Source organism: Schistocerca piceifrons, chromosome 4 (assembly GCF_021461385.2).
Source record: "Schistocerca piceifrons isolate TAMUIC-IGC-003096 chromosome 4, iqSchPice1.1, whole genome shotgun sequence".
Lineage (NCBI taxonomy): Eukaryota > Metazoa > Arthropoda > Insecta > Orthoptera > Acrididae > Schistocerca > Schistocerca piceifrons.
This window is the reverse complement of record NC_060141.1, coordinates 45,862,407-45,888,122: the sequence shown is the minus strand read 5'-3', so window position 1 is coordinate 45,888,122 and position 25,716 is coordinate 45,862,407. Positions and strand designations below refer to the sequence as shown.

General features: G+C 42.7%; 1 protein-coding gene across 1 annotated transcript in view; it reads left to right on the top strand.

The window, feature by feature from the left end:
- The window catches only part of LOC124795582 (leucine-rich repeats and immunoglobulin-like domains protein 1), a 538,114-nt gene that overhangs the window by 383,634 nt on the left and 128,764 nt on the right, over positions 1 to 25,716 (top strand). The window contains exons 3-5 of the mRNA XM_047259654.1: positions 11,045 to 11,169; positions 11,259 to 11,444; positions 24,955 to 25,147. Coding sequence (XP_047115610.1) covers positions 11,045 to 11,169; positions 11,259 to 11,444; positions 24,955 to 25,147 — 504 coding nt within the window. The remainder of the gene's footprint in view (positions 1 to 11,044; positions 11,170 to 11,258; positions 11,445 to 24,954; positions 25,148 to 25,716) is intronic.

Below are 25,716 nucleotides of genomic sequence, written 5' to 3'. Positions count from 1 at the left end.
AGTGATTCCTTGACGCTGGTTTCAACTGTCATCTATCCCTTCAAATTTCTTCATAGTTTAATGTTCCCTCAGTAAAGGTACTCGATATTCTAAAATAATTGTGGTTTACATACATCATAACCTGTCATACCAAATATTACAGTTATCTCTTAAAATATCTTTTAAATTGAAGCAACAGATCCTGATATTTGATACCATTTATCTATGGCGTGTGTTGTTTTCTTTAATGTCTCCCAATAAAGTGGTGAAATTTTAAGCTAAAATACTGCGTGACAAAATCTGGTAACAAAAATATTCCCCTGTTACTGTTCTGGTCTTCCCTTGTCTTGCAGAACGGGATATTCACGCTGCCTGAGGCTTCCTTCTCATCCCTCAATCGGAATGACATAGAAGTGTAAATATTTTTCGCAAAATGAAGAACAAATCGCCTTCAGTCACAAGTTGCGTTTATTTACTGCACTATGCATTTCGAGCCCTGGAGGCTCATCTTCAGGTGCTTTTTAGTGATTTACATGAAGTTTTTTTAGTTGTTTGCCTGTTGATATTACATTTTTGTGGTACAACATGGTATATTGTAGACATAAGTTTAACAGAGTTAATAATATGAAACTAACTTACAGTTTAACATTGTATGATGTTTGCTTCTGTTGTGCAGTTGGTATACGCAATACGCATCTTTAATTTTGCCGTACATACTGGGATATATACATAGTCACACACTTTTTCGCACATTGTAGTAGCAGAACGTAAACATACTAAAGATTCTCGTTCATACAGATGTTCTGTTTCTAAATATAATCGATTTTCTTGTTTCACAGAAGATAATATGGTATAGTATTACTAGTACACAGGTATTATTAAAATAATTATTTGGCATCATGTTGTAGGTTGTCAGCTGTTTGTACTATTATAGAGTTGAATCCTCAGGAAAAAATAAACTTTTAAAGGTGTAGAAAAAATTGTAGCTGTTGAACTCTGTTTGTTCATTCAACAAGTTTTCGCAATATTTTTCTTTGTGTAGCATTATTTCTGACTGTTTTAGTAGATTAAGTTTTTTACTGTTGGGTTCTGTGTGAAGTACAGTTAGGCTGTTGTGATTGTCGTCAAGTCTGCGTTTATTAATATACATGTGGTTAGCCATTGTAGATTTTTCAAAATGGTTTAGTCGCAAGGCGTCGTTGTGTTCTTTATACCGTGTGTGGAAGGTTCTTCCACTTTTTCCTACGGAAAACGCAGGGCAACTGTTACATTGTAATTTATATATTCCACTGTGTTGTGTTATTGGCTTGTTTGTGTTCAGTGTGTGAGGTAAGTGGTATCCAAGTTTGCTGATTGTGGAGAAAGATATTTTAATATTGTTTTTTTTTAATAAGTTAGCTATTTTTTGTGATACTGTGCCTAAGTATGGAATGCTTGTGAAGATTTGTTTTGTGTCGGTAGTTTTCTTTTCAGTGTTGTTGTGAGTAATGTTGGTCTGAATTTTTCTAGATAGTTTATCAATTGATTTTACAGAGTAACTATTATTTACTGCAATTGTTTTGATAGTATCTATTTCTTGCGTTAGTGCTTTTGGTTTTAAAGGTAATGTATGTGCCCTGTTCAACATTGATCTAAATGCAGCGTACTGTGAGTTCGGATGGTGTGAAGATTCATGTATTCGATGTCAGTGTAGGTTGGTTTTCGGTAAATGTACAAGTTATGTTCTTGTTGTTGATTCACAATTGTGAGCTCTAAAATTTATGGATTGATTTGTTTCATGTTCTATTGTGAACTTTATTTTATTGTGGAGTGAGTTGAATGACGTGAGGAGTTCTTCAAGTTCATCTTTAGTGCCATCAAATAAGAGTAGTGTGTCATCTACATATGTCTTGTAATACACAATTTTTTGAACAAGTTAATAAAATAATTTCAATAATATCCGTTTTACTACGTGTATACTTGCATTACAATGCAATAATAGAGTCCTGGAATTACTTGTTTATACACTAAAACCTATTTAGAAAAGAAAAACTCTCCGTAATTTTTTTAAGAAAAAACGATATAAATAATTCCAGCCCGGTCATGTAGTTGGCTGTTGCAGGGAATACACGTTATTTATGTAGCTATGTTAACGACACAAAAATGCAGTTATTTTTTGTGAAGTTTGGTTGCGCATTCTTAGATTTCTACTATCAGACATACGGAAGTAATTTATTTCATTCCTACCTCAAATGTGCACTTTTAAGATGAGTGAAATTGTTCTCTTCATCTGAAAGGCTAGAGTTCGGTTGCCCTTGGAACTGGAATGCCCGCTTAAGAATCGCAGCAGTTCCAGACACGCCAGATAAAACGCGGGACCGGGATAAAGAGGGAGCTAAGCCGTAAATCAGGGTTGCCTGAGTCTCCCGCTTGCTCTACTTTGCTACGATTAACACCAGGGAAGGAGATTAATGGCCAAGGAGAGGCCTTACACGGCTCGGCTACCAACATAAGTGTACATCCTTTCCTCTAATGCTCTTGTTTAAAATTCAGAGTCCCGGTGTCGCTTGCTTTGGTGATATTTCTTAAAGGACTTTAAGGTTATATTCAGAATGTTATGTCTGATGAAAGGTTATTCCCTTAACCAGTCTGGGATCTTTTTTCGGCCTTTCGGTCAGCCCAGGATGTTGGCAGCTGGTCCGCTAATTCTTGTTAGCCCATTGTTTAGACCTTAGACTTTTAAGCCGGCCGAGGTGGCCGAGCGGTTCTAAGCGCTGCAGTCTGGAACCGCGTGACCGGTACGGACGCAGGTTCGAATCCTCCAAAAAGCATTTATTGAGACATAAACGCGCAATTCCTAAATTATATCCTAATAATCTGTTGTCTAGGGTAGCGTTTTTGGTTCGTAACCAAAATGTCCTTGGTCCCGGGTTCGAATCCCGCCACCGCTTAAATTTAGATTAATAATCAGCATTGGCGGCCGAAGACTTCGGCCATAAGAATTACCCTCATTCTCCCAACGGCCTTGTCAAAGAGGGCGGCGAAGCGAACAGAGGTTCAGGGCCCTCTGTTGTCTTAGGGGTGGGAAGCTGCCCCTAGAGGCAGAAGAATCAGTAATGACCAACGCCATGAGGATGTAGAAGGCAATGGAAACCACTGCATTAAAGACAAGTAACATCTATGCACAAGACATGGGGCCTGGCCTGTAACGGAAAAATTGTCATTATTATCTCTCCAGGGTTGACCATATTGGATTGTTCTTCCTGTAGCCGCTTGTGCGGAAAATATTTTGGACGAAATGGCAGCTGAATGGCTCTACTTTTCCCACAACACTACCAAATTAGTTACAATGTAACTTGTCATTTGCTGAAGCAATCTGCAATAACCGACTATGATTTCTGTTATCAACACTACTTGACGACGATATCTGGCTCTGGCGTTGGTGACTTTCACTGAATGGAGACGTTAAAGATACATCTTTGAGAAACTGATACACGAAAAGGAAACTGTGAGGAAGATCGTTGAGATGGGTGCTGATCAAACCCAATGTCCCTGTGTCTCTTGTTAGCTCTCTGATCGGCTGTCACGCTGACGGCCAGTACAAGGTCTGACGACATTCCAGTCTCGTGACATGATGAACTATTCGATTCAGGCCACCCCTGTTTAAAAAAGGGAATGTGGTTTCTAATGAGCCCCAGGGAAGTGCGACAGAGCTGTTATTTTTTCTTTTATAGGTTCGTGATTTAGTTGTAACAAACGGAGCTGATATATATAATGAGTGAAATCCCACAATAAAATTAGTAATCCACGTGATATTCTGCGATCAAAGTATGAAGGGCAGCAGACAGGTATCCTTAAAGCTTTTGCTTGGTGCCCCACTGCAGACTGTTAACAAAGGTACACGCATATGCAATAGGTTCCCCCCGTGGCTCGAAGACTTCTTAAGTAATACAATCCATTACGTTGTCTACGATGACGAGTGTTCAGCAGAGACAGGTGTATCGTCAGCTCTGCCTCGGGGAAAATACGATAGGACCCCTATTATTTTCTATAAACATAAATGATATGACGGAGAGGGTGAGCAGCAATCTGCAGCTGTTTGCTGATGATAGGGTGGTACACGAGAAGGTGTCGTCGTTGACTGACTGTACAAGGATACAAGATGACTTAGACAAAATTTCCAACTGGTGTGATGAATGACAGTTAATGCTAATTGAAAGAGAAAAATAGTAAGTTAACTTACATGAGTAGGAAAAAGGAACTAGTAATTTCGGGATACAGCATTAGAAGTACGCGGCTCGACGCAGTCACGGTATCATCACGTTGCAGAGCGTCATGAAATGGAACGAGCATGTAAGGATTGTATTAGGAAAAGCAAATGGTCGAATTCGGTTGTTTGGGAGAATTTTAGGAAAGTGTGGTTCATCTGTAAAGGAGACGTATCTTTGCATCTGTAAAGGGGCCGTATAGAATCCTATTTCGATCCATCCTGGAGTACTGCTGGAGTGTTTGCAATCCTCACCAGGCCGGTTTAAAGGAAGGCATCGAATTGCTTCAGAGGCGGGCTACTAGAAGTGTTATCAGCGGTTTCAGTCACCACGCAAGTATTAGGGTTATGCTTCGTGGTCTCCAATGAGAATCCCTGTACAGTAGACGACTCTCTTTTCAAGGAACGCTATGAGAAAATTTAGAGACAGGGTGTCTGAGGCTGACTGCAAAACAAACTCTACTGCCGCCCTCGTACATTTAGTGTAAGGAACTTAAAAGATAACATAAGAAAAATTAGGGCTCGTACAGAGGCATACAGGCAGTCGATTTTCCCACGCTCTGTTGCGAGTGTAACAGGAAGGAAAATGATTACTAGTGGTACACTGTACCCTCCGCCACGCACCCTACGGTGGCTTGCGGAGTATAGATGTGAACAGATAATTTTGATTGAGAACTGTTTCCTCCCTTCCTCCTCCCCCTTCCCCCCTTCCCCACTCCTCTCTCCCCCACCCCCTGGTCACCAGTTCTGTTAAGAATCGAAGTCCGTTGTATAAAACATCTTCAAAGGTCTGATTACGCGATGGTAGTTTAAATATTTGCCGTTAAGCATAGAAAACCACAATGGCCGATTACGCTACACCCTACTTCTGTTGGTTTTATTAACTTAATATTACGGACTAGATTAATGAATAAAGGAAAACTCAGAAAGAAAAGAAGTCTATATTCTGTAAATGTTTAGGAGAATACATTTCCAGAGCTATGCGTCGTAGAATAGTATAATTTTGTAGATTCATTCAGTGATATGTGGGAATACTGCTTGCAAAATGTTTTGCTAAAACAATTACAAACAAAATTAATGAATGAAAACGTCTTGTGCGATGCTGAAGTTTTACTGTGTGGGCGGAGAAAATATAATAAGCGTTAAAACTTTTTGATTTAATTATTTAGTGGTAGTTGTGAGCGAGAAAATGTTTCGTAATGGTTTGAAAATACGTGTAAAATTTGTTAAAAATCGCTAAGTGCTCTCATTCTTAAATACTGGATGAATATGCCTCTTCTGGACACATACACAACTTGTAACTTTAATTCTTATCTTATTGAAAGTTTAATGTAGCATTACGCCGCTTAATGAGTAGCTTATGGCAGCATTTTAAGTTTATGAATTAACTGAATAATTATGCCAAATACTGAAAATCAAATTATCGTTCCCCCTTAAAGCCGTTAGACAGGCATGCTGTTTGTTTTGGGTTGGGCGACGGATTTAAACATTTAGTGATAGAGATCAGTCCAGCAGAAAACTGCTTAATAGAAAAATATATTCTTGTACATTACATCAAAGGAAGCATATTGTTGCCTTCGAGCACACGATTAAATCAGTCGAATTGCCTGATAACAACAAAGGTAGTAGTAGAGCTCTTATTTTTATCCACAGTCAAATCGTAAACTACGCATGCATTCCTGCAGTATCGTATCAACAAACCTGGAAAATGAGGCAGCAAAGCAATAATAATAATAATAATAATAATAATGATAATAATAATAATAATATGCGGTATCAAAATTCAGTTCTACATTTCTATTGTCTTCTAAAACAATATGTAACAGCCAAATTCTCAAACTTTTTTCACTTCGACTTGCTTGTTAATCTGATACCATTTTTGTACATATAAATTAACTTCCTACATTATAAGAAGTGGCGGGTGCATACTTAAGTGAAGATATTTCAGAGACAGTCAGATCAAGTAAAAAGTCCTTTACATTTTCGCCACGCAATACTCTTTGTGAACTTGATAAACTCAGAGTCAGAACTTGATCCGATACCTTTTTGATATTCTTTTTATCTGCAACACTCACTTCTCCGTAGGATAATTGCAAAGATTTTTCAACCTCTTCAATATTTGTCGGAGGTTCCACCAGTTACTTGTAGCTCTTGTAGCTTATGAAGTGTTCTGGGCTCAGAAACCCCAAAATAAAACATAAAGGTAAAGCTCTATATCCATTTATTAACAAAATAATTTCCTTCAACTTAACACAAATGATTTCCTCCGACTGATATTGACTCTCACCACAAAGTGAAAAAATGTCAGTAACTCGGAAGAAAATCATAATACACTCCTGGAAATTGAAATAAGAACACCGTGAACTCATTGTCCCAGGAAGGGGAAACTTTATTGACATATTCCTGGGGTCAGATACATCACATGATCACACTGACAGAACCACAGGCACATAGACACAGGCAACAGAGCATGCACAATGTCGGCACTAGTACAGTGTATATCCACATTTCGCAGCAATGCAGGCTGCTATTCTCCCATGGAGACGATCGTAGAGATGCTGGATGTAGTCCTGTGGAACGGCTTGCCATGCCATTTCCACCTGGCGCCTCAGTTGGACCAGCGTTCGTGCTGGACGTGCAGACCGCGTGAGACGACGCTTCATCCAGTCCCAAACATGCTCAATGGGGGACAGATCCGGAGATCTTGCTGGCCAGGGTAGTTGACTTACACCTTCTAGAGCACGTTGGGTGGCACGGGATACATGCGGACGTGCATTGTCCTGTTGGAACAGCAAGTTCCCTTGCCGGTCTAGGAATGGTAGAACGATGGGTTCGATGACGGTTTGGATGTACCGTGCACTATTCAGTGTCCCCTCGACGATCACCAGTGGTGTACGGCCAGTGTAGGAGATCGCTCCCCACACCATGATGCCGGGTGTTGGCCCTGTGTGCCTCGGTCGTATGCAGTCCTGATTGTGGCGCTCATCCGCACGGCGCCAAACACGCATACGACCATCACTGGCACCAAGGCAGAAGCGACTCTCATCGCTGAAGACGACACGTCTCCATTTGTCCCTCCATTCACGCCTGTCGCGACACCACTGGAGGCGGCCTGCACGATGTTGGGGCGTGAGCGGAAGACGGCCTAACGGTGTGCGGGACCGTAGCCCAGCTTCATGGAGACGGTTGCGAATGGTCCTCGCCGATACCCCAGGAGCAACAGTGTCCCTAATTTGCTAGGAAGTGGCGGTGCGGTCCCCTACGGCACTGCGTAGGATCCTACGGTCTTGGCGTGCATCCGTGCGTCGCTGCGGTCCGGTCCCAGGTGGACGGGCACGTGCACCTTCCGCCGACCACTGGCGACAACATCGATGTACTGTGGAGACCTCACGCCCCACGTGTTGAGCAATTCGGCGGTACGTCCACCCGGCCTCCCGCATGCCCACTATACGCCCTCGCTCAAAGTCCGTCAACTGCACATACGGTTCACGTCCACGCTGTCGCGGCATGCTACCAGTGTTAAAGGCTGCGATGGAGCTCCGTATGCCACGGCAAACTGGCTGACACTGACGGCGGCGGTGCACAAATGCTGCGCAGCTAGCGCCATTCGACGACCAACACCGCGGTTCCTGGTGTGTCCGCTGTGCCGTGCGTGTGATCATTTCTTGTACAGCCCTCTCGCAGTGTCCGGAGCAAGTATGGTGGGTCTGACACACCGGTGTCAATGTGTTCTTTTTTCCATTTCCAGGAGTGTAGACGGGAAGTCCGCTGAATGCTTGTAACACAGTCCTGTTACTGAGACACACAAAGATATTCCCTGTGATACAGTACATTCCAAGTTCACGATCCAACGGGAAGGCATAAGTCTGAAAAGAATGATACTTAAGGTTCCAACAAGACCATAAACAATTTCAGAGTCCCTTCAGTCTCACCGGACGAGTCTGACAGTAACTAATCATACCAACGGTTCCCACGAGCACGTCACCAAACTGGAGATGAAGATGGTGTATAAGCGGAAGGGGTACTGGCCCGAAGCAGAGGGCATCAGCAACGTAACTGGCTGGATCGGGGCCAGTGTATTCCTGTATACTCGCATAGCTGAGGAATACATGCATTCGATTGACATCACCTGGGAAGGTAGATGCAGCAAAAGGTCCGCAGCAAAAGCGACCCCTGTCGCTATTGTGCGCTCCACCTGTTCTCGTGTCTGGTGTACGAGAAGGCTTCTGCGGGCCGGGATGCCAATTTCGTATCTCGCTGCTCTGTGCAATCGTTCAGTCACAGGTGCAGTGCTTGCTGCAGCCCGCCTAGCAGAGGTGTATTGCAGGGTGGCTTCGGCGCCTGATTACTTCCGCGACACACCCGCTTCCAACTTCATTGTTATCGCAAGCACAACAACAGAATTTGATTTAGTACAAATTAGGTCTTGCTTTATGTCTGTTTTCTTGAATGTCACTTCCACATACTTAATGTAAGCTGCATTAGTGTCCTCGACAGTATCTGCGACCCAAACCCAGAATTAACACGATTAGTGGATAATAATTTGAAGTTTTTCTGTAGGTAAAGCACACAGATGTTATCATCATGGACTGTGTGGCTGGTCCCGGCGGAGGTTCGAGTCCTCCCTCGGGCATGGGTGTGTGTGTGTTTGTCTTTAGGATACCTTAGATTAAGTAGTGTGTAAGCTTAGGGACTGATGACCTTAGCAGTTCAGTCCCATAAGATTTCACACACACTTGAACATTTTTTGTCATCATCAACAACTTTCGTGAATTTACGGTCTCTTAGTGCCTTATTGCCAAAGTTATCACAGTAAAGATGGCGTCATTAATTGCATTTTGGACGTCTCATTAACTCGTTTTTGACACTACCAGTGAATTCAAATTGTCATATTCTAGACGTACTGTTTCTGCTACGGCTTGTATTGCATGGGCTAAAGAAGGAACGTGCCTTAGTTAACGGTAAAATATTTTAACTGCTTTCCCATCGAACAAGTACGACGCAGCATTTCTTAGCAACAACAGGACTGTTTCTAGATTTAAATTAATGGCAAAAAACATATGCTGACCTCTAGAAACGTCTACCGAGCCGACGGAGGGAACTTGAGATCATTACGAAGCACAGACTGGCACAAAATTAGCGAGATGACGCATGTACTGCGACTTTGAAATGATTTGTGTGATATAAACATCAACAAGAGGTGTTACCACGCGAGTTATTGCAACATACTATAACGTGGCTGAGTGTGCCGTCCCCTAATCAATAAAAGTTTGAGTTTCTGCATGTAACAAGAATTTCGAGACAGAGTTTAATTCCACTCGAAATAAGTACCAAAACATCAAATTGGCTCTTGCTTGCAAAGGGGACGATGTCGGAATTAAATTTTTGCAACGTGGTGATTTAATTACTAGATATAATTCTATTTACAGTAGAATATTTGTTTTGACGTTTGTCTGGCTTTGAATTGAGTAGATACCTTTACTGATGTGTTTTCGATTTTCACGTCAGAGGAAGGTGAGATGTAAGTGCCGCGGACAGAGGAGAGAGCGCTTTTGCTTTGTTCTGTTTTCTTGGACGAAACGTGTGCGTGAATCAATAATTCGTCCTGGTAATTTGAAAACACGTAGATTTGAATAGTCGCGCGATAGGCAACAGTGTGGTACGTAAATAATTAGTGGAGATTTAAAGACTCGCCCGTGCTAAGTATTAAGATATTCAATTTTGAAATAATCGACAATACGGAGTAGCTTACTGATTCCGTTGCTACGTTGCATGAATCATTCAGCACAATTACAGTTGTATATGAAATGAGACTATTTAAGATGAGTGGATGTAGTGTAACTGCAGTTTTATTTCAGAAGGGTCAATAAATCGCAATTCGACATGTTCAATGTTGTTCGATTTTCTTAACGAAAAGCCAATCTTTTGAACTTTGAATGCCAGTACACTACATATCTGTTGGAATTTTGGTGAGGGTGACCAGACCTTCATTAAAAAAAAGAAAATTAAATTAAAAATACAAATCCACACCAGGACACTAACTGAATAGTCACGCTTACCGAAACTCTACCTGCCGTTCTCCATCGCTCCTTCCCTGAGACGAACAAGCCGCAAGACAAGAGGGCACGACGCCAAGCGGTTCACGTGGTGATGCGAGAGAAGGAGGGGAAAAAGTGGTTCAATATGCACCGAGGTCAGAAAATAGAATCTGTATCATAAATATCTAATATTGTTAGGTTATATTAATGAAATCTTCGAAACATAGATTTACTCCCCAAATGGCCGAAACATGCAACGATGAAGGTATAATGCATCTGCATGGAAATCCGGGCTCTGACGATTGGATGTGGTGCGTAACGACCACTTATGGTCAGGTATAGGCGGTGGTAATGTCAGATTACGATTTATTGTCAATAAATTAAATCCGTAAGACGTTTCGACGGCTTCCAATGGTTTATTAATACGAGAATACCATCGATATCTTTTCTGTTTCTGCTGTAGACAGCTAACCGTGTTAACCCAGTCTTAGCGTCAAAAGTTACGAAACAAAATGGTATTATTTTCAGCACACTACATCTGTTTCCGTGTGGAGCTAACAGAAACAGCAGTACGACCATGCAACATGAAATATATTTAGTGAAGAAATTTGGTATGAGTTACCTTCTTTTCCCTTATGTCCGGAAGGTCCTCCTGCAGTTGTCTTACCAGCTCAGATTCCCCCACCTTTCCTCAACTCCTCCTCCTCTCGCTATCTCAACCCGCCAATCTTTGAGTTGCAATGCTACGTGAAGTTGACAGGAGGATAAACGTCTGTTGCAGGCGAGGTGGTGTTGCAGCCAGACGAGCCCATGCCGGAGTTCCTGGCGCCGCTGGAGAACCTCACGGCCACGCAGGGCCGTGACGTCACCTTCACGTGCGTCGTCAACCACTTGGGCAAGTACAAGGTGAGCCTGCATGACCCGCCCCCAGCTCCCAATGCCATTCCATACCGCTGAGCGCTGGACTGTGAGCTGCGAATGCTGCGCTGACGCAGGTGGCGTGGATCAAGTCCGACTCCAAGGCGATCCTCGCGATCCACACGCACCTCGTGGCCCACAACCCGCGCCTCACCGTCACCCACAACGGGCACAACACGTGGAAGCTGCACATCAATTCCGTGCACCAGGACGACTCCGGCATCTACATGTGCCAGGTCAACACGGAGCCCATGCGTAGCCAGGTGAGTGCCTCGTCTCAAACACACAGCATTGCGTGGCAAGTACTGCAAATACTTCTATATTTGCATAAATTCTCTGTAAACCACTGTAGAGTGCATGTTGGACGATACGTGGAATACGCCCTGCACGATGCTGAGGAACATCTTGTCATAGCGGAGAAGCTGCACAAACGGGCATATATGGGGAAAACAAGATTCGATGATCCCAAATTATTTCATGTATACTTTTGAAACTTAAATAGCCGATCACACACGGTTGTATTTCTGCGAGGTTCCATATCCACGCGCCAGCGTCGCGGATATCTTTGGCGGATCCTACCTGCCGATCCCACAAACTTTCAGTGCCTGCTTACCGGATCTAGTCGTTCAGATGTGCCGGAACCAAGCCCTTGATGTGTTGCGTAAATCGACGGATTTTCGTGATTTATCTACGAATCCAGGACTGTAGTGAATATTTGACAGGGTAGAGGCCACGGGATACAGATTTCAGTAGCTGTGACTGTGTCTCGCCAAAAGCGCTTTGTACGCTGAGGTATTTTTAGACGTTACGTTAATTGTACTGAATTTATTGTAACTCGTTTTTATCGTCAAGAGGAAGTTATTATGTACTGTAGTAGGAAGAAAATTCTGGGAATCGTCGGCGATTTGTAAGCTATGTATTCACGTATTTCTCGAAACAAAAAGAGCGAAAAAGAGTCAAAAATGGGTTGCCGAAACAACATTCCAGACACATATATCTGATTCAGAATCGTAGGCCTTCCTCTGAGAATCGTGAGGGTTACAAGTGCTAGGGATAGAATCTTCTTAATCTTTGTAATGTTCATTAGTTCGCAACATCTGTAAAAGAATGGTAAAATAATGGACGGGACACAGTTATTGGTAATACAGGATGGTAATAATACCGGCATCACTTTATTGGCACTTTCCATAGTGTTGTTTTATGCAATTCATTTCCTCCACTTTGCCGCCTCTTTCAAGAGAAGCTCTTTTCTGAAATTACTGAAGGTATTTTAAATCCATCACTCGTAATACAAGAAAATGCATATTTCGTCACCAGCTGCATTTCGTTCCTTTGAAGCAAAATTTCATCAGTGGCTCGTAATGAAACATGTTTACGGTTTGCCTTGCTTTCTAGATCTAAAACCAGTTCGTTACAAAAGATAATGATTTTGATACGTCACTTTATGTCAATAAGAAAACGCAGTTATCTATCAAAATCTTGAGGTATTCCCTCGTTTGACAGTGCTGTTTGCCGCCTAATCCCACATTTTGCAGAGCTATACACTTATCGATGTGAAATACGATAAGCAAGGAGACGAAAATCGGACATAAAACACTGCAAGTAAAATTAGCACCTTTTGCTTCGAACAATTTTTAGATACAGAAAGCAAACCATTACAGTCTACTGACAATGTTGTAGATCAGTCAAACTAAAGGTGTTGATAGAACCTACCGGTAACAAATCTAACAGTCCATCTCTAAATTGCTTCGCTGTCTTCCTATAATCAGACCCGATAAGGTTTCCAAACACTAGAGCAGTACTCAAGAATAGGTCCCACATTCTATATGTGGTCTCTATTACAGATGAATCACGGTTTCCTAAAACTCTTTCAATAAACCGAAGTCGACGATTCGCCTTCCTCACTATCTAATCTACCTCACTGTGTCAAGAAGTACACTACTAATAGTGTATTCCAAATTTGGGAACATTAATTGCTCGTCACTTTTACTTGTTTTTTTTTTTTTTTTTTTTTTTTTTTTTTTTTTTTTTTTTTTTGTGCGAGAAAGTTGCAGAGATACCAACAAAATCTAGCGGCACATTGCGACTCAGAAAGGTTTACTATTGAAATTTCGAGTGAGCACTTTTCGGAAAAAGCAGGACGACATATTATTTTTCCTCACTGACATCACACAAACTGACCAAGGCAAAAAAATTGAGAATCTGTTACTAATACAGAGGCTTACCGTCGATCGTTCTTCCAACGCCCCATTCACGAATGGGACAGGGAATAGGAGATCGGTTTTTGGTACCAGAAGCACCCTCTACCACACACCGTTAGGTGGCTTGTGGATTATGATACAGTTGTAGATGTAGGTAGGGCACTGTTTTTCCTAATCATCTGCATTATCTTACATTTGTCTACGTTTATAGCTAGCTGCTATTCATGACACCAACAAGAAATTTTGTCATTTTTTCGTTTTCCATCCTTCCTTAGGTGCTTCAAAATTGATGAAGGACAGTTTGTTTTATCCATACACGTTTCGCTTCTTTTATTTATGAAGAATCTTCAGTGACGATTTCCATTGTTGTTCGTCCATACGTACGGTCTTAGAGATTTATTTATTCGAGATCCATGCTCCAGCTGGCCGTTTTCCGGCGTTTTTTCACCCACATTTGTTATGACACATCACTTTCACTTTTCATTTTATGATCAACATATGTATGTTTGTACACACTCTTAAACACACACATGTTGATTAGAAATGGAAAGTGCAAGTGATGTATCACAATAAATGTGGATGAATAAAGCCGGAAATCGGAAAGCTGGATCATGGGGACCGAATGTTCTCTTCTTCGGACCACATATATGGACTAGCAACAATACAAATCGCAAATGAATATGCTTCATAAATAAAAGACGCGAAACGCGTATGGCAAAAAACAATCTGTCCTTCGTGCAGTTGCATAGATGGAATACTAATGTATGAAAAAAACTTTCTTTAGGTCATATAGTATTCTTCTGCAGTCACTCAACGACGACCTCCTTCCGCACATCACAGCACCATCAGCAAACCCGCAGGTTGCTGCTCATCTTCATTGTCACATCATCTATGTAGACGGAAAATAAGAACAGTCCTATCACACTTCATTGGGATACTCCTGTCGATACCCCTATCTCTGATAAGCACTCGCCGTCGATGACAACTTACTGGGTCCTATTATTTAAGAAGTCCTGGAGCCACTCACAACTGGGAACCTAGTCCGTGCGCTCGTACCTTCGCTAACAATCTGCCTCTTCCCGTTGATTCACAGTTCGTAGCCGGCCGGGGTGGCCGAGCGGTTCTAGGCGCTTCAGTCTGGAACTACGCGACCGCTACGGTCGCAAGTTCGAATCCTCTCTCGGGCATGGATGTGTGTGATGTCCTTAGGTTAGTTAGGTTTAAGTAGTTCTAAGTTCTAGGGGACTGATGACCTCAGAAGTTAAGTCCCATAGCGCTCAGATCCATTTTTTGAACGACAGTTCGTAGGATGTCGTGTGAGAAAAGAACAAGCAGAGTTTCGGTCGGGGGATGCTTTCTAGAGCCTTCCTGATTTTTGCACGGAAGCATTTCCTCCTCAAGGAATTTATTATATTCGAACTGAGAATAAGTTCAAAAACTCTGCAGCAAACTGATGTCGGGGATATTCATTTGCAGTTTTGTTGGTCCGTTCTTTTACACTTGTTATATACAGGATTCACCTGAATTTTTTCCAGTCCTTGTGATTTTGCGCTGCGCTAGTGATACGCAATAAATGAAGCTACGGAAGGGGCCAAATGCGTACAGTACTCTGCAACGCCGAATTTGGGCTCCATCCTGATCTGGCGACTTGTTTGTTTTCGATACGATACTGCATGCGTATATGCACGTCCGAAGTAACTTTGCATCGTATTTCTGAACAACAGTGGCACTGCATTATCGTATTTATCCTCCGAAAGCGGGCAAGGACTTTCAATTGAAACGTCTCCTCTGTACGAGAATACACATAATGGATGCACGAGTTCAGGTTGCAGACACATGGTTGACGACATATGGAAGATTGGATCTGACAGTGGGTCGTGCTCGGATAGTCTAAAGACAAGGTGACAGATCGAGGTAAGCGGACACTCCGGGTTCGAATCTCTGTCCGGCACAAATTTTCGTTGCCGTCATTCCATTATATGGCTGACAGCGGGCCATATTCGCAAATCCGGATCATTTCATATAAACAAATCAGAATTTGAATTACTGCACGCCGATATGTATTATTTGTCTCTCCCTATAGTAACTTCACTGTTGCGGGTGTGCCTCACTGCATTTAGAATCTGCAATTGGTGGCTGCGGAGGCTGGAAAACTAATCACTGGCTCAGTAGCAGTAGCTTTTCTCTGCCAAAGCCTATGTTCAACCTTAGCTGCATGGCAGTTTCTCGTCTCATACATGCACTGTCAAAGCAGAGGTGTGGTCTGAAATTGACGTCTACCAGAGAAGTGACTATCTGCACAGTGCTTCCGACAAAGAAAACTTTGAGGGCTGGAGTTCTCAACATAGCATAGCGTAATTTTGATTGGAACAGTACTGACCGACAAGATATTGTTTTAAAGACATTGGCCTCCCTTCCTTACTCGGACTCCAGGGAGTTAAACATTTAAAAAAAACTTGTTAGTCTTGGGGCACCAAGAGTGTCTATGCTTTACTCCCTTTTCCCCCGTTTATTTGTGGGCTGATTTCTGTAAGTACAGTCGGACTGTCTTCTTCCGCTCATAGATTGTTTATATGAACCAATAGGAGCTGTCTTTACGTTTGTTTAAAAGCTTATTTAGTTTGACGTCTCTCGGTCGGGTTCCGGCGTCTCACGCCCCACGAAGAAGTCTCAACTTCTGTTCCTGTTCCACTTTCTAGGATGCTGTCTCAACAGCTCATGTTTTTCTGCGAAGTTTGTGTTCCCGCTGAGAGCTGCTGAAAAAGCATTTCTCCCAGGTATCTGACCATCACGTGAACGCACTCCGTGGACATCACCTGTTAAAAACAAACTCTGTTGACAAGCACCGTCCTGGGATGCATACTACATTGTCAGAAGGCAGACGCACGGGGACCAAATGTCTCTTTGTTGTTTCTTTCTATCTCTTTGTCTCTCTCTATCGCCCCCACAAAGTAAAACTGAGCTCCGACCATTTTCAGAGTTATCTCACGTTTCCCTTCAAACGGAGAGGCAAGTGGGCAGTCCTGGGAATGTCGTGTGCTAGACTCCCTAGGGATATGCAACCAACACAGAACTCCTCGCTCTTACCGGCGTTCTACATGCTTTCCCAATGACCTTTCATTTTGCTATAATGCAGTTAGGGATACGAAATCAAAAACGAAGTGTTTCGGCAGTCACTAGTACAGATTCATATTTTATAACCCGAAGGGGATTCATTTACTCCAAATTAAGGTCATTATCTTTTGTGGTTTTTACACATTTTAAAGGTCATTTTGATTTAAAGTGTCTGGTAGCAACTAGAACGTCGATACTAGTTCACTTCGACTTGCTTACGACGAAGGCCACATCTACCCAGCTACCTGAGGATGAATGCAACCACTTTCCGAGTTCTATGCATAACAGTTTATTGTTAGGACGCTCTCAGATTTCAAGTCGTGGTGGTGGTAACAATAGCAGATTGTCGATGCTGCTAGTTATACAGCTATTGCGGTTGGAGTGACCAGTTGTGCGCATCTCGAGGTTTTAAGATTGCATCCTAACGAGTCAGTCTAACTTGACTAGTTGATCAGATTTTTACACGTATTTAAGTAATTTGTAATTTATCCCGGACATTCACTTTGCATATACAAAAAGAAGGTGCTATCTGAACAGAAATTTCAAGGAGTTCTGATTATTTTCCGAGCTAGGTAAAATGTGTAAAATTAAAAACATACGATACATTGCGTGCATAGAATGTTATAATACACCATTCTAATGTTAATGTGTACAGGTCCCGTATTTTAGTCGTTGATGGTATCCTACTACACCACTGTAGCCCTAACATCAGAAGGACGTATATGTGTGGATATGTATCAACAACAGAAACACTCAATTTGAAGTGTTCTCTTTGTGTACACCGCTAGTCAAAAACAATACGACTTGAATATAATATCTGTATTTTAAGGCAGAAAATTTGAAACGTGCAACACGAATAATATTTTCTAATTATGCAAATGCGGCATCTTTTAATGACTTTCACATAAAATACTGCTGTACTTTATTTCTTCTTCTGCACTTGTCCTTAGGCACTCTGGTTTCACAATTAATGTTAATTTTTTTTGCTAAGCTTCCTGCAGTGCAAACTACAAAACGCAGGGCATCCATTTGTATCTTGTCATTTAACATATGCGTCACTTTATAAAACACTCTTCTTCCGTAAGGTAATTGTCAAATATACATTAAGTTTCTTTGAATTACCTCATTATGCACACTTGTTAGGCTGGAAAGAGCTGTAAATTTGAAAATTCTCGTCAAGCAAAGACATAAAATCTGTGATACAGATATTTAATTATTTATATTTCAAGTTGTTTGACACAGAAGTGGCATTATATGGCAAATCATTTTGTTCAGATCACTGGATAATACACTGTTATTTAGTTAGTCACTTGTTAAAATGAAAAAGTTTACACTGTTCACTTATTTTATTTCATATTGCAACAACATTGCAGGTTCAGCCCTGTAACCATTTGGCATCAATTCATTATCACCCCTTTTGCAGTTGGTTACACTGCAATACGTATATGTCAGGAACATTATATACTTTATTTTACCATAGAATCATCGTCATATTGAATCACGCCTCACCTCCACATAGTTATTTAATGAATACTATTTTATCAATCTGGTCTTAATTAGAATAAAAAAACCTGCTATACGTTGCTTCAGTGATCAATTATTGCGGCAACATATGTACGTCATTTAGCACCAAAAGAAGGAACCAGCCAAAAACTAACTTCTGCAACGTAATGTCCAACAGCTTATCTACAACAGTAAATAGTGGTGTAACAGGGGTCCGTGACTTACAGGACCTACCATCTAATGCTACACACCTGACGTCCACCGGCAAATTCTCCACCTCTTAAACCACCCTTTCCTGTGGTGCGTATATTCTTAACCTGTGGTCCCATATGCGTACCTAATAAAACCTAACGTGAATACAACAGTGCTCTGAAACTGGCCGGTATCACCATCGAACAAATCACAAATCATTGTGCTAAAATACAATTTATTACTGGTGACTTGTATCCTGTTGACTTGGTGAGTTGGTGTATAGACGGTACAACATTCATGTGCCGCGCGGAGTGACCGTGCAGTTTGAGGTACCTAGTCACGAACTGCGCAGTCCCTCCCTCCGGAGGTTCGAGTTCTCCCTCGAGCATGGGCGTGTGTGTGTTGTTCTTAGCATAAGATAGTTTAAGTTAGTTTAATGTAGTGTGTAAGTCTAGGGACCGATGCCCTCAGCACTTTAGTCCCCTTGAAATACACACACACACACACACACACACACACACACACACACACACACACACATTTATGCAAAGTTGACAGTTCTGCTCATCACAATTCAGGAAGCATGCGACGCTGAAAGTGATAGAGATTTAAAGCAAACATTTGGCTTGCCAAATTAGCTATTCGCAGATTACATTACAATCATTCTTCTGCTCTGCCATGCACGACTTAGACAAGAGATCGCCAAGATAGTTTCTGAATCTGCTGCAATAAGTCACAAGATTCCTCCAAAGCATAAAATACGCTAACCCCACAGCTCCGAGTAGATGGGCTTCAGCGATAATCCACAGGAACAGTGAGCCAGTACAGAAATAAACGGCCGGCCGGAGTGGCCGTGCGGTTCTAGGTACTACAGTCTGGAGCCGAGCGACCGCTACGGTCGCAGGTTCGAATCTTGCCTCGGGCATGGATGTGTGTGATGTCCTTAGGTTAGTTAGGTTTACTTAGTTCTAAGTTCTAGGCGACTGATGACCTCAGAAGTTAAGTTGCATAGTGCTCAGAGCCATTCGAACAGAAATAAACTTCTAGCATCGTCCGACATAGTGACGTTTAGTTTGGTGATGACGTGTTACGCTCCCGTTCGGCCACACTTCCAGCATGATAATTATGGGCTTATGCTTCTATGCGATGGCAATAATTTTGATTCCAATAGCCGATTAAAACTGAAATATGTTGTGATCTACGGCTCTGATTACCAAGCGATTTTTACCAAACACTCCTAAATAAACTACACCATCCAAACAGCTTCTGTTAAAACCTCTTTCTCCCTATACTCCATTCTTATGCTTGCTGCAACAAAGACATTGGCAGGACCGATGTCAGTAACTGTACATCTCACTGTCACATCTCAGTGTTACAGCGTAACACAACGGTCACTGATTGGTCAAGTAACGAATTTGATGTTCTTGACATATACATTGACGGAAGAAATGTCGCAAAAACGAAAATTAAAACTGGTAGGCGTATTTATACATCTGAAAGATGATGTCTACTCACATTTCACTCCAGTCCCTTAAGAATGCCACTAGCGTGGCGGCACTACGTGGATGCAAATCAGATTTGATTTAAATGTATGCTGTAACGGTCTTTAGCGTTAGTTACCTTTGAGATTGTCCATGGTGAGTTGATGTTGGTGAAGAATATCTTTAAGGCAACAAAGACGTCATTGCGAACACCTTACGGAGTTTGGATGAGGTCGTGTAATAAGGCTACGAGACGTTGGATGTACAGGGCTATTACAAATGATTGAAGCGATTTCATAAATTCACTGTAGCTCCATTCATTGACATATGGTCACGACACAGTACAGATACGTAGAAAAACTCATAAAGTTTTGTCCGGCTGAAGCCGCACTTCAGGTTTCTGCCGCCAGAGCGCTCGAGAGCGCAGTGAGACAAAATGGCGACAGGACCCGAGAAAGCGTATGTCGTACTTGAAATGCACTCACATCAGTCAGTCATAACAGTGCAACGGCACTTCAGGACGAAGTTCAACAAAGATCCACCAACTGCTAACTCCATTCGGGGATGGTATGCGCAGTTTAAAGCTTCTGGATGCCTCTGTAAAGGGAAATCAACGGGTCGGCCTGCAGTGAGCAAAGAAACGGTTGAACACATGCGGGCAAGTTTCACGCGTAGCCCGCGGAAGTCGACGAATAAAGCAAGCAGGGAGCTAAACGTACCACAGCCGACGGTTTGGAAAATCTTACGGAAAAGGCTAAAGCAGAAGCCTTACCGTTTACAATTGCTACAAGCCCTGACACCCGATGACAAAGTCAAACGCTTTGAATTTTCGGCGCGGTTGCAACAGCTCATGGAAGACGATGCGTTCAGTGCGAAACTTGTTTTCAGTGATGAAGCAAAATTTTTTCTTAATGGGGAAGTGCACAGACACAATGTGGGAATCTGGGCGGTAGAGAATCCTCGCGCATTCGTGCAGCAAATTCGCAATTCACCAAAAGTTAAAGTGTTTTGTGCAATCTCACGGTTTAAAGTTTACGGCCCCTTTTTCTTCTGCGAAAAAATGTTACAGGACACGTGTATCTGGACATGCTGGAAAATTGGCTCATGCCACAACTGGAGACCGACAGTGCCGACTTCATCTTTCAACAGGATGGTGCTCCACCGCACTTCCATCACGATGTTCGGCATTTCTTAAATGGGAGATTGGAAAACCGATGGATCGATCGTGGTGGAGATAATGATCAGCAATTCATGTCATGGCCTCCACGCTCTCCCGACAAAACCCCATGCGATTTCTTTCTGTGGGGTTATGTGAAAGATTCAGTGTTTAAACCTCCTCTAGCAAGAAACGTGCCAGAACTGCGAGCTCGCATGAACGATGCTTTCGAACTCATTGATGGGGACATGCTGCGCCGAGTCTGGGAGGAACTTGATTATCGGCTTGATGTCTGACGAATCACTAAAGTGGCACATATCGAACATTTGTGAATGCCTAAAAAAACTTTTTGAGTTTTTGTATGTGTGTGCAAAGCATTGTGAAAATATCTCAAATAATAAAGTTATTGTAGAGCTGTGAAATCGCTTCAATCATTTGTAATAATCCTGTACTTTCTGTGGTATTGCAGAAAGACTTGACAGGAATATGATCACTGTCTATGACTGCTGGCAGCCTTGGTCACGAGAGTATATGGTTACAAGGAGACAAGGCTTCGGGCAGCAATGTGGTACGACCAAGAGGGACGACCATCGTCTTCGGCTTGGTGCACTGGCACATCGTACTGCACATGCAACAATAATTTCAGCAGCAGTTGACACCACAGTGATGCAATAAACTGTTATAAATCGATTACTTCAAGAACAGCTCAGGGCCAGACACCTTACGAGAGCATTCCACTCAACCAAACCATCGTCATTTACGGATTCAGTGGTGCGAAGCGAGAGCTCATTGGTGGGTAGGGTGCAGCTTTATTTTATTTTCTAATGAAAACTGGCTCTGCCTCGGTGCCAGTGATAGCCGTGTGTTGGTCAGAAGGACCCCAGCTTAGGGCCTGCAACCAGCCTGTCTGGATCTAACAAGGGGAGGCCGCCAATTGTGAAATTCAGATTCGATTCATACTGCGCATAATGAAAGCTCATGGCCAGAGGTGTAATGTGGCAAAGCACCAAGATGCACTTCTCAGCCGTTGTCGAGAAAATCGACAGTTGAAAGAAATCGTTGCGGTGAAATACTCTCTACGATTAATAATTTTCCACAGCGTCGTGGCGCAGCGGTAAGCGCTGGGGTTCGTAATCCGAAGGTCGCCGGATCGAATCTCGCGCCATGCGAACTTTTTTTGTATTTGTTTTTTTGTAATTGAAATATATATATATATATCAGGCGACCTTCGGATTATGAACCCGAGCCCTTACCGCTGCGCCACGACGCTGTAGAACGTTATTAATCGTAGAGAGTATTTCACCGCAACGGTTTCTTTTAACTGTCGATTTTCTCGACAACGGCTGAGAAGTGCATCTTGGTGCTTTGCCACATTACACCTCTGGCCATGAGCTTTCATTATGCGCAGTATGAATCGAATCTGAATTTCACAATTGGCGGCCTCCCCTTGTAAGTCTGGAGTTATGGTCTGAAGTGAGGTTTTTGTGTGACAGTACGCTCACGGTTATCCTACGAATCTTGACTGCAAATTTGTACGTTAGTCTGGTGATTCGACCTGTCGTGCTACCATTCATTAACAGTACCCTGGGAGAGTTTTCGTGTAGCAAACCACTCGCTCGCATACAGCTATTGTAACCCAACATGCTCTGCAGAGCGTCGACATCACCAAATGTGTCTCCGCTTGAGCATTCACGCTTGCATACTTGCATTCAACATTCTGATGGAAGCACCGCTTATTAATGTACTAGCATCTTGCATTTGCAGTGAATTATCTTGGACTTGCATGAACCCGTGATCTTGTAATGTTAATAACTTAAATACGTTACCTAGAAGAATGTCTTACAGAAATTTCATTACTCTACATTAATTATTTTTTAGTGTTGCGACCTTTTACTGTCAGTCTAGGATTAAATGAAATGTAAGGTATTTTAGAAAATAAAGTAAAAATGATTTCAGAATGGCTACAGAGCTAAAACTTTTGCGGGTTCAGAATGAAATGAATCAAATGGCGGAATTATTATTATCCAAATTACACGTTATTTGTAGGAAATTATAACATACTCTATTATGTATTACACAGGGTCTCTCTCCTAAGGGTAGTCACGCACATTTTCTCTGATGTTTCAGCAGATATTTGTAGTTAAGTTTTGCATTGTGTAGCTTGAGGCACCTCAAACACACACTGCTCATCGTGTCTTTCATGTGACACCTGGTGTTGATGCAAAGGGGTAGTTGTTTTCAGTTACAAAGAAAATGAGTTTTTAAGCGGAATTTTACGTATTCATTCATCATAACAGTCACAGATTAGTCTACTCCGATAAAAAATTCGTTTTATTGGTATCTATTAACAGGCACAGCAAAACACGTAGAAAAACCAGAATTCCAGCAGCAGCTGCAGTGGCGTGGCCTACGCTGACTACTACCATCAAGTGTCCAGCGTTACTAAGTCACTGCTAGATTGCCATTTACTCTTCGTGTTTTATTGTCTCTGTTAATACGTACCAATAATACGAATACCAGACTAGACTAGTTTAGGAGCGCTCAATGGAATGTGCACGTAAAATTCCAATTTAAAAATAATTGTATTTGTAATGGGAAAACCACAAAGGTTTCTGTTGTCACTGGGCTTGTGTGAAAGATGTGACAAGAAGCAATTATTTGGGCTGACCCCAGTAATGCAGTACAAACACTAAATTGTGAATGTCTGCCGAAACACCAGAGAAAATGCGCCTGATGGCCCTTAGGAGAGACACTTGATATATATAAAGCAGTGTGTATGTATGTACAGCATCTCCTCCCATATCCCTAGATCGTTTTCAGTCAAAATCGGCACACAAACAGCAGGCCTCATGAGTATCGGCGTTGTCAGTTTTATAACCTCCTGGCTATAATAGGAACAGAGATATGGCACTAAACGACTTTTTTTCTACGTCTGATATATAGGCCACCCTGCAAAACAGGGATGTTGTGTGGGAACAGCACTTGCCTGTCAAATCAATCTGCTTGGCAAGGCAGCCTACATGCCAGGGCAGCCAACATGTCAGGGCCAAGAAGTCATCAGAAATGCTCGATGGAGAGTCCTCAGCAGCATCTGCTGCTCTTTCTTTCCTTACGATATACCGTCGATTCGCGCAGTCGTTAACACAAAACATGTCACGAAAGGCAATCCCTTCGTTAGCGGCACAGCGCCTGGACTCAGCGGTATTTCCAGCTCACTTTTAGGTTGCCATGTATTACAAGTATGTTGTGTTGGAGTGACATAGGCCTGCTTTATCAACCTGCTTTGCATAGTGTTCTGTGCATAAGAGTCAAATAAATATTTTAAAGCCTCTCATGTATAGCCTACCTTGCATGCCAGGTGTGGAAGTAGTATCAGCCTCATTTATTGAACTGTATTGCACGGGTCTCTAAGTGTCGATGAGAGTGACTGGGGACAGGTTGACATGGTGGAGGAAGGGAGTGACAGAGTGAGTGATGAAATGCAAAGAGACAGAGGAGCAGCGGTTATGTGTGAGACAGATAGGTGATGTAGAGGGTTAGTGGGTGAGTGGAAACAGAAGAGGGGAAGCAGAGATAGTAAGAGATAAGGGGTGGGGTGGAGTACATGGACAAAGGGATGGAGAGGAAGATTTAGTCGAAGGGATAGGATAGAGGAGATGGATAGAGAGAAGGGGAGAAGGAGGTGAAGAGACAGAGAGAGTGTGGAGGAGGCGACAGACAGGTAGTGCGAGGATGAAGTGGACAGATAGTGGGAGGAAGAGCTGGACACAGACAGGGAGAAGAGAAGGTTTGTTCATTGCAAATGTCGAACCCATATTGTAGTGAAGCTGCGGCAAAAAAGGGTGATTAGTATAGTAAAATGAAAAAGAACTAGTATTAGTCCAACCCACCAGTCAAAGTATTTTATGCTGCTCTGTGTATCATTATTTTGTTCCTATTACACAACCTTTGAAGTTCACATTGCTTTGTCAGGAAGACTTAAAGAACCTGTGGACCACTCGGGACCTCAACTGGCTGGAAGGGTTATTAGTGACACTTGTTGCCCCAAATGTGCGATGAAGTGTTCCTTTCTGACCATGCAGATGTAGACTTAGACACTTTTCTGCTGCTCTGACACCGGCCGCAGATGGGCCACCTGGACGTGGTGGTGCCTCCCGACATCCTGAGCAACGGCTCGACGGACAGCGCGACGGCGCCGGAGGGCGGCACTGTGCGGCTGCGCTGCGTCGCCACCGGCGTGCCGCCGTCGCGGGTCACCTGGCGGCGCGAGGACGCCAAGGAGATCGTGCTGCGCCAGGAGGGCGGCCGCGACAAGCAGAGTGAGTCCCAGCCCCAACCTGTTCACTGCCTAACTTGTTACTTACACTTTAAGAGCTGCAGATTCAAACTGATGAAATTGTAAAGAGGACGTATAATTAAGGAGATGGCACCTGGGTACGTTGAAAGAGTCAGAGGTTGGTAGCATTAGGCAACGACAGACTGAAACAGGTGATAGGAACAGTAGATGGCGAATCGGTAGCTTTGCGAAACGAGATAGCATAGGCAGCAGAGATCAAACAGGTAAAAAGTCAAGGCCTAATAGAAATTTGTTGATATCGCAAGAGATATTGAATTTAATCGAGGAAAGTAGAAAATGATGCATGTGTAACGGTATGCAAGTGTCTAAAAAGTGAGACCGACAGGAAGTGCAAATGATTCTGTTCTGTTTTGCTTCTTTGTTCGATGTATAAAAAACACGAATTTAACAAAGCCAACAGTTCTAATATGTTTTAAGCCCTCAAAATATTCTGTTAAGAGGCTCCCCATTTCAACGACTACTTGCATGCTGCGAGGGAGGGAGCCTTTGAGGTGAGTAATGAATTTATTTTTGCCATCTTTTTGGTGGCAG